Here is a 9768-nt window from a genome sequence, read left to right as displayed (position 1 = left end):
ATCTACAGCTTGCATCGGGTGCATAAAAAGATCCCAAAACTGAGAAAGGTCAGGAGCTGCTCCTCTTCCTGAGAAACAAAACAACAGCCGCCGCCGAAGCTCAGCTGTCTGATGCACTGTGAAAAAGCGGACAGCTTCATAACCTTACAAACGAAAGACAGAAGATGAACGGTTTGTGAACACATCTGGCTACGTTTGTATTTTTACTGGTAGCAAACACCTTTACTGGAAGCAAAGAGCATCGAACCGAGCACCTTTGGGAAGGTCTGGCGCAACACTCCCTCACTCCTGCCAGTCCTAGGGGGGCTTGCCGGCCCGCCGCGTTACTGGTGCCTACGAGGACGGACGTTCCTGCAAAGATGCAGCCCGGGCCTCCCGCAAAGAACTCCGCAGCATAAGCAAACGTTTTTCAAATCTCAGCTCTTTTTATTTTCTGAAGTAAGCAGTAAGTAATATAAGTCTTTTCGAATGTTTCTGTTTGGAACAGCTTATAGAAGACGGCACCCTGGCATCTTTAGCTCCTTGTCCCAAAATACTTCTCTCAATAATCTGACCCATGAAGTTTCTTAAAAATAAGTAATATACTTGGTAGGTCAAAACAATCAGAAAAATAGATGTATTTCAACAAAAAGCCTTAAGACGTTTCAAGTTCCTCCATGACACTCTCCTATTATAGGTCAAGGAGGAGGGTACCCAGAGGTCTCGCTCACACACCTCCAGGCGGTCTGAGGCGCGGCCCGGCGTCACTGGTTGCCACGCATCATTTCCTGTAGATACACGGTGTTCATGTGATAGGCCGCCATCCAGCCCGGGGGCCTCTGCGCGCTCCAGTAATAAGACTGAGAAGCAGCCGCACAGTAGTCGTGCCACGCCCGGTAGTAAGCTTTCCAGTACTCCTCGTAATCCTGGTAGGTTCCAGAAAAGCCCACGTGGCTTTCCCCCCGGCGGTCACACCACTCATCCTCCTGGGGTTCCACCTGCAACCGATGGGCAGGCCGCCTCGTTTGGCTTCTCCGGCTCTGCTTGGCTCTCTGGGTAGCCCCCTCGGCATGCCTTGCCTTTATCTGAATTTCGGGTGATTCCTGATACCCTCCTGGTTTAGGGGTGTCATTTCCCCTCAGAGGCTGTCCCAAAGAGACACGGCCATCCGCAGGGGTGGATGCCAAGTCTTTCAGCTGAGTGTCAGAGGAGCCCCCCACGCACGGCCTATTTCCTTTGCTCTGGGAAGAAGTGCGAGAGCTGTAAGAGTCGCTGTCGCTCTCGGAGTCTCCGGACTGGCTACTACTTGCCAGCACCCGCGCGCTCTCGCCAGCAACCCGGTTTCTCACAAAGCCGTTCTGAGGGTTCGCAGCCTGATCCCCAGGACCTGTGTAGTGCCTGATGATTTCCACAGGTTTCTCTAACCCCTCCTTAACGTAGTGCTCGTAATCCTCTACCAACTCTGCGAAGGTCAGCATGCGTGGCGGGCGGGTTTTAAAGGCAGACAGACAAGGAATCTGGGGGAGCGACATTGCTACATCCTCTTCGGCCTGGTGCTGACTGCTGTGAGGGTCCTCAATGGGAGTCCCAGCAGAATGCTCCCTCTGCTCTTCTGACTGGACAGCGCGACCCTGGGCCGGGGGCGAGGCTGCTTTTTCTAGGAGTCCACCCTCCGAGTGGCTTCTCACAGGGAGCTTTTGTTTGGTGGCGGTTTTCGATTTGACCACAGAGACAGAAGTATTTCTACAAGAAGCCACGTGGTTACCGTGAGCTTTCTGGGCCTGAGAGGTTCTCTCCACTTTCTGAATCTGCTTCGCTAGGGTCTGGGTAGGTGCGCTTGCTGAGCCGTATGCACGCACAGCCGCTGTGACCTCCACACCCCAATCCAAACACTCTTCCATCAGGCCAGGCGGGATGGGGTCTACAGAACAGGAACAGAAAAAGACTAACATTCTTGAGCTGCCCTACACCAGCATTTTCTGAACGATTTCAGAAAACAAATATTTTGTAAATCAGGACACAAGCTTAGAGCAATTACAGAAATCAGTAAAAAGATCACAAAAGCAGTTATTACACGCTATTAAGATCCACAAAACTCCCGGACCTGTGCCTCATCCAGCTTTGTAAAAAATCACTAAAGGAGTGTCCTGAGCAGTGTGCCTCAGTTGGCTGGGCGCTGTCCCTCAAGGAAAAGGTCACCGGTTCAATTCCCAGTCAGTGCACAAGCCTGGGTTGCAGGTTCGGCCCCCTCCTGGGGGCCTCGCATTCAGGAGGCAGCCGATCTCTCACATCAATATTTCTCTCCCTCTTTCTCCCTCCCTTCCCCTCTCTCTAAAAATAGATAAATAAAATCTTTTTTAAAATTACTAAAAGAGTTATGTATAAATTGGTAAAACATTCATCCTTGTAACTGTTCAATAACTACCTCCTAGGTCACACATGTATTACACCAGCACACATTTATGACCATGTGTATGTACACACGCACACACATATATACACTGACATGTGTAAATTAACACATACAGCAAATAAACCGTATTTTCACACACGAGTCTTTCAGGTTTTTTGTCTTCAAGACATCATTGATAGTTTCAAACACAGTGTTACCAAGACATCGTTTAAAAAGAGCAGCATAAAAAATGATTCACTAAAATCAAAAGAAAACACTTCAAAATTTTCAAAAGTGTGATCAAATTAAAAACACTTTTCCTTTCCCATGGTGACAAAGGAGAACATGGCAAGAATCACCTTTATAGTGACATTAGCCACAAAATAACCCCCTTTTAAAAAAGAATAAATTCAAATTACAAGGATACAAACTAAACAACAGAGCTAACACTGCAGAAAAGCGTTTCTCACGTGCCACAAGTGAGCTTGCAGTCTCCTCCCTGCCACTGACCCCCTGTCAGAGCTCAGGCAACGCGCCCAGTCCCTCTGCCCCGCTCTCCTCCTCTAGGAAATAGGGACAGCAGCAGCACAAGCCCCACGGGGCAGTGGTGAGAACCGAGTGAGTCACACGTGTCAAGGACTTGGAGCAGTACCTGAGACATCGTAGTACCTGAGACATCGTAACTGTTCTGCGGGAGCTGCCATCCTCGCTCTGCCTACCATCATTACCGTTATTAACGTGCCAGCACAATGAAACAGACGAATATACCTGGCAGAGGCAGAAGGTTGACACTGCATTTCTGGGCAATTTTCATCAGCATATTTTCTTCTTCTCCCCGGCAGCAGTAGGTCACTGCCAGGCCCAAGGTCCCTAAAGCGCAAGAGAATGCTAAGCAACAATCATTCTCCCGTGATTGACACCCCCAGTCCACCCGGGTCACACCACAGATTCCTCCCCCTACACAAAGCAGTCAAAGTCTTCTTTTTACCAAAACGGCCGGCTCTGCCGATCCGGTGCATGTATGTCTCCCAGTCCAATGGCACGTCCAGGTTTACGACCAGATTCACCTTCTCGGCATCAATCCCGCGGGAAGTCTTGAGTTGAGAAAGAGCAACGTCTGTCTGCGTGAACTGCGTGTGGCACCAATGTGCACTATCTCACTCTGCCAGCGTTCACTACCTTACCCAGGCACAGCCGGGAGCCAGGGTAGTTACAGACGCGAAGGTGTTTGGGAGGAGGGGATACTTAGGAGCAAAGGAGAAGGTCATTCATCTCTATGACTACTTTCAAAACAAAGATGAACATATTAAAGACACTTCTAAGAAGCGTATCCCCCAGCACTGGAAAGACGATCATCTGCTGGTATTCCCGCCACATGCGCCCACATAAAACAACGGGTGAAATCTGTGCATCTGCCAACAGAGCGGACGCTAAGAGGGAGGGATCAGTCACCCACCCTGAGGAGGGAACTTACCAGGTCTGTGGAAATGAGGACTCTGCAATGAAACTGCTTCAGCTTGGCCATGGCGTCAAGACGCTGGTTCTGATTCATGTTGCCTAGAGAGACCCAGAGGCACACTTGTCAACTCCACAGAAAGCAGGAACCGGAACCCCCAGTCTTCCCAACCTAACGATGTGCAAACCAAAGGGAATGTGGTCCTCATTTGCAGACCTAGGTTAAGACCTACAGTCAGAATCTTTTAAAACATGGTTAGGCCATCCACTTAAAATTCAAAAACCCATTTTAAATGGTGGCTAGGTTATGCCTGCAGATACATTATATTTGCAAAACTCACATATGAAGTATAACAATTCAAAAATACTTTAATCAGCTGTTTATAAATTTGGTGTTGAAGTCTGGTCTATAGTCAAAATATTGGTCCATCACAAAACAGTCTCCCAGTACCCATGATACACTGGGACTGAACCAGCCGGCTGACAGGTTGAAGACAAAGCTGAGTATCAATCAAGACTCTAAAAAGGATCTCACTGATCAAAAATTCCTTGAAAGCACCGTGGCTGGTGTGGCTCAGTGGATTGAGTGCCAGTCTGCAACCCAAAGGGTTGCTGGTTCGATTCCCAGTCAGGGCACATGCCTGGGTTACAAGCCAGGTCTCGTGGGGGACGCACGAGAGGAAACCACACACTGATGTTTCTTTCCCTCTTTCTCCCTCCCTTCTCCTCTCTTGAAAGATAAAGAAAATATTAAAAAGAAAAAAATTCCTTGAAAGCTTTTATTCCTGCTAGGCCAGCAGTAATAATTTAGCTTTGTGTCAAAATGAGTCACTTTTGCCTTCCAGATATGGTCTTGAAATAGTCAGTTCAGGCAGCATTTCTTAACATTTTAACAATGAGGACAAAAACTTTGTGGACGTAATTCCAGTTTTCTAATTTTTTTTTTAACATACTAAGTTACTGCTTAATAAAACAAGGATACTAATACATCAAATCCCAATGAAAAATGAAGCTGAAGTTCTCTTTACTCGGACGACTCAGCGTAACCTCACCCCCACAAGACAACTCATGAAAGGGCTTCCTCATGACCTGAGAGAGGCTTCAAGTCAGGGCACCAAACAAGGATGAAAGTAAGATGAACTCACCTGAAATGCACTCTGCAGGAAAGCCTTTGGAAGAAAGGATATCGGCCAAATGCTTCGCTCTACGAAAAACAGCCGAGGGTTATGATTTAACAGACACTGCCCCACGCCTACCCTTTTATTTCACAAGTTCCCCCAGATGACCTTTTAAGGTGTGTTACCTGCTGTGCAAATTAGAGAAGACTAAGGCTTGATTGAACGGAATTCTGCTGAACAGTTCCTGTAGATGCTGAGCCTTTTCCTCAAAAATCTTATGGGCCAAAGGGTACGCACTGACAAGTGCGTAATACTGCTTCAAACCTGTGGAGGAGAGTCTTCTGTTAAACACACACGTCTGCCATCTCCTAACATATATGAAAGCTCCCAAGTAGCACAAGCCAGCAATGTAAGCGTCCAGTATCTATACACACCTATGAGACTCGGGTCACTGGAGTTCAGCCGCACGAAAGTGGGGTCTCTCATGTACCTTGCCAAAGCATCAGCCAAAACTTCCGGGTAAGTAGCTGACACGGCCAGCATCTGTTTACTGGCAGGCAAGGAAGAGTAAATCCAACTACAAAACAGAAGACAGACAACGCCGTGGAAGCTATTCCGACCGTCATCACCGCCTGGAAAAGCCAAAGGCAGACAGCTGGGGACCCCGTTTTAACAGTCGAGCCAGGTATTTCTCTTACTTTATTTGCTCCTGGAAGCTGCCTTCTTCTAAAAGCTTATCGGCTTCATCCAGAATAAAGAGACGTATACTGCCTGGGTTCAAGTAGTCAAGTTCCAGCAGTTGTTTAATTCTGCCTAAATTTAAAGAAAAAAATCTGAAATGTTTATGATGCACCAAACTCGTGCAAGTCTCAGCCAATGCCGTTCTACTTGAGAGGTCGCACTGTGGGCTCTCCTGCCCCGGCCCGCATCCACTCACGTGCCAACCACAAATTACAAGCCCTGAGCTCTGAGCTTGCCTAAGTCCCGTATTTTCCCCTCACGTTTCGTCACCAGTAAGTGCAGAGGATGCATGATTCCTAACAGAAGACCTGAATGGCCAAGGCCCCGCATGCTGGCACCCGACCCTCGGTGACCCGTGACTGAGGGATTAAAGCACAGCATCACCCCAATCCACAGGCTTCCTGCAAGCCACCTCGTTCCCCCTCTGCTCAGCAGCCTGACCCAGACGTGTTCTTAAACGGCCTCAGGAAGGGAGAGTTCCTAATTCTGTTAGGGCTCCAGTCACATGGTCTGCTTCTCACAGGTCAAAGGCTCTTCATTTACAATCCTCAAGATAAGTATCACAGTTGTCAAAGAGTCCAATGTTACTGTTGTACTGAACGTGTTCGGTTCCTAAAAGCTCCGTTAGGAACAGGCACTGATGTCTCACCGGGAGATCCGACAGCGATATGACACTTTTTCAGTCTGATTTTGTCTTGAGACAGTGGAGTCCCTCCAATGAAGACGTGGCACTCTAAGCCTTCCATTTTTATTCCGATGGCAGTGACCACAGAATGTATCTGCACGGCGATTTCTCTCGTAGGAGCCAAGATCAAAATCTAAGAAGATGCAAAATACACCAACGAGTCAGCAAAGTAAGTACATGTGCGTGGCACACTGTATCGTCAACTGCTTTTCCTTTGAGCAATCACTGTGTTCACTCGACAAACTTTCATACGAACCCCGTGTTAGGCAACACACAGCTGCCGTGGAGCCGACAGTTACCGTACAAAATCCTTGCCTCGCTCTAATGGCACTTTCATTCTTGAATGATGAGAAGATACACAATAAACAAACACGTGAACAATGGCAGGGAATTAAAAGTGCTATGAAGAAAAATCAAGCAGGGAAGAGGCCAAGAAGCAACGAAAGAAGGAAAGAAGTAATTTTAAACGGGGCGATCATGGAAGGCCCCTCTTAACGTTTGAGCAGACACCCAGATGTGCATCCCGGAGCAGAGCTGGCTGTGTGGCCCTCGGGGAAGCATCTTTAGGAAGAGGCCGCAGCAAACACAAAGACCTGAGAACAGCAGTGTGCATGTGTCTGATCGGAAGGCCAGCAGGGAGGGCCAGCAGGGAGGCCCGAGTGGCCGGACGGAGGCACAGGGAAAGGTCAGAGACCTAGCTCCGGGGGCAGGTCGTGGAAGGCCCTGCAACTCACAATGAGAGCACTGCAATAAAACTGCTGGAGGAGGAAGCGGTGGCAGAACTGCATGGTCTCAAATATGAAAAGAAAAAACCACCCTGGCTGGTGTAGCTCGGTGGATTGAGTGCCAGCCTGGGAACCAAAGGGTCGCAGGTTCAATTCCTAGTCGGGCACATGCCTGGGTTGCAGGCCAGGTCCCTGGTGGGCAGTGCCTCAGAGACAACCACACACTAATGTTTCTCTCCCTCTCTTTCTCCCTCCCTTCCCCTCTGTCTAAAAATAAGCAAACAAAATCTTAAAGAAAAAGAAAAGAAAAAACCACTTAACAAATAAAAGACTAGGAGAAACTATGCCAAAACTATTCATAGCAGTTTCTCTCCGAGTTGGTGAGATTCTACTTTGTTTTCTGGTCCTTTTAATTTTTCTGAATTTTCCCAATTTTCAAAAATGAATTGTGTTACTTGGATAACACAAAGATCTTAAATTAAATAAAAATACAAATTGTATTTATGGGACTTATTCAGGGTTTTGACAGTTGCCCAGCTACCAAATTATCAGAAGCCAATATCTGAAATACATCTCAATTCACAAGTAGAATAATAGCCCAGGTCCTTGGGAAGTGGAAGGATTTCCTGTGTGCGGCATCACCCAGGATTTGGCAGGTATAACATAGGACTCAAAAAGCTTCACCGAGCCTGAAGGAGGGTTTCGGGATTAAAAAACACTGTTGCGGAACCACCACTAGAGATACATGACCAAGAACGTGGCGTATAGTCCATCCTAACCACTAAACCACGAGGTAAGACTGCAAGGAGCATTTCTGAGTCATCTTTCCATTCCCAATGCCTGGCAAACTGTTAATAGTATGGGCTCAACACACCTTCGCTGAAGAAATGGTCCCAAAACCCAAGTCTCCCGTTACCTTGGGTAAGGCCACCTGAGACCCACTCCAAGAGAACCTAGAAGATGGGAGAGCAATGATACATTCAGGGAGCGCTAAGAACCACCTGCAGTGACAGAGAACAGCCAGAGCGCCACACTGCCAAATCCAGACAAATGCTAAATCTCACCACGTGATCAGCAAGTAAAAAAGAATCTCATTCTGTATTCTCAAGTAATGCCGACACTGACACGCATAACATTCTAGTTAAGATGCAGTAATAATAGAAAATCCAAGCTTCTAACACTGGTAATGCATACTTGATCACCAACCACACCACCACTCAATGGCCTAATGTCTGTCTTCTACACTTTTCACGGGGCTTAACTCATTCATCAAACCCGCATCTATCTCTGAGGAACTACCGGGATTTCATTCAACCTGTGATAAAACCCAACCTAACGCACCCTCCTCTGGGTCCTCCCTCTGAGCTAAACTCACCTGGGTGCTTAAGTTTTCAAGAACAAGAGAATCCAAAGCAATGGTGGAGAATACACAGGTTTTCCCCGTGCCAGACTTGGCTTGAACAATTAAATCTGCAAAGAAAAACAAAGTTATCATTAGACAGTACTGACTGAAGATGCTTAGGTACCAAACATGAATCACAGACCTGTTAAGGTCTCCAGAAATCACCTAGTTGGCACCTCCATTTTTAGTTAACTCTCAAAACCACATGGCCATACCCAGAAACGTGCCTCGCCCCTGAACCTCTGCCGTTTATCTTCTCAAATTTAGAGCCACGTGTCCGTGTGGAAAGAGTCTTAACTATGTTTAAACTCAATACCGCGGCTCTGTTTTACAAAAGTGGGAGCTGGGGCTCGAACGCATGCAGCGCCGAGCCCCCGGCCCAGCCCTGCAGAGGCGGCCGACCCTGGGCTCCCCCCAGACCATGCCGCCGCCGTCCGTCGGCCCCCCTCGGCCTCTCCGGGGTCCCTGCCCTCACCGAGTCCACAGCGCCCCAGCGGGATGGCCTTGAGCTGCACTGGCGAGGGCCGCTCGAAGCCGGCCGCCCGCAGACCCTCCAGCACCGGCCGCGACAGCAGCAGCGACTCGAAGTCCGCGGGCTCCGCCAGCAGCACGTCCCCCGTGCGGGTCCGCGGGCCACTGATATCGTGGGCGGTCCGTAGACCCCGCACTGGCCCGGGGGTGGGCTCCGAGACCGGCGCGGCCACATGCTCCGTGGGCACAGCGGTCTCCTCGGTCTCTAAGGCTGCAGCGGCTTCAAACGCCGCCGCCATCACAGCCGCCCCGCGAGATCTCGCGGTACTTCAGGAGAGTCGGGGAGCCTGAGAGCGAGAAGGAAAAAAAACTTTATTAGCACTCGTCCCGCGACGATACTGACACGCTCGGCCTGGAATAGGTGGAGAGGTACGGGAGTCGCGGGCTTAGACCCGGAAACCACTACAACAACCCAGAAAGTGTGGCCTGCGGAGGGAGGCGGCGGGAGAGGAAAGGGGAGGGTACCGCTGCGTCGTCGCCTGCGGCCTCCAGAGGGCGCCGCGCAGTAGCGGTGCAGCCACCGCCCTGCCTCCCGGCCCTCTGTGGGCGGGACCATCCGGCCCTGCGCCTGCGTCACCGCTCTCACAATGCTGTCACAGTGATGCGCGCCACACGTCACGCTTCGGGCCTGCCTGCCCTAGCTCCGCGGTCACCACCCCCTACCCTTCCTTCTCCTGTCCCCTCTCGCTGCCGCCTCTGTGCCAGCAGACTGGGCCCGCGTTAGCGCAAGACCACGTGCT

The 9768-nt window shown here is 49.6% G+C and overlaps 1 protein-coding gene across 1 annotated transcript; it reads right to left on the bottom strand.

Moving 5' to 3' along the window:
• Nucleotides 1–405: 405 nt before the first annotated feature.
• DDX20 (DEAD-box helicase 20) lies at nucleotides 406–9535 on the bottom strand. The gene is made up of 12 exons (XM_053915946.2): nucleotides 9494–9535; nucleotides 8973–9315; nucleotides 8471–8565; nucleotides 6335–6503; nucleotides 5643–5757; nucleotides 5379–5521; nucleotides 5130–5268; nucleotides 4972–5030; nucleotides 3846–3928; nucleotides 3360–3465; nucleotides 3140–3241; nucleotides 406–1900 (listed from the first exon to the last, which is right to left on the bottom strand). The coding sequence occupies exons 2-12, from the start codon at nucleotides 9265–9267 to the stop codon at nucleotides 744–746; spliced, it is 2463 nt and encodes an 820-aa protein (XP_053771921.1). The 5' UTR covers nucleotides 9268–9315; nucleotides 9494–9535; the 3' UTR covers nucleotides 406–743.
• Between the last annotated feature and the right edge of the window lie 233 nt (nucleotides 9536–9768).

This window comes from Desmodus rotundus, chromosome 12 (assembly GCF_022682495.2).
Source record: "Desmodus rotundus isolate HL8 chromosome 12, HLdesRot8A.1, whole genome shotgun sequence".
NCBI lineage: Eukaryota > Metazoa > Chordata > Mammalia > Chiroptera > Phyllostomidae > Desmodus > Desmodus rotundus.
The sequence above is the reverse complement of the archived record's forward strand: the minus strand, read 5'-3'. Positions and strand labels throughout refer to the sequence as shown.

Excerpts from the sequence above, each read along its gene's own strand:
- DDX20 (XM_053915946.2), bottom strand. The coding sequence starts at position 9,267 with ATGGCGGCGGCGTTTGAAGCCGCTGCAGCCTTAGAGACCGAGGAGACC. Across the intron at positions 6,504-8,470 it reads TTGAAAACTTAAGCACCCAG|ATTTTGATCTTGGCTCCTAC; the intron begins GTGAGTTTAGCT and ends GCATCTTCTTAG. Across the intron at positions 3,466-3,845 it reads TCCTCATTTCCACAGACCTG|ACTTCCCGCGGGATTGATGC; the intron begins GTAAGTTCCCTC and ends TCTCAACTCAAG.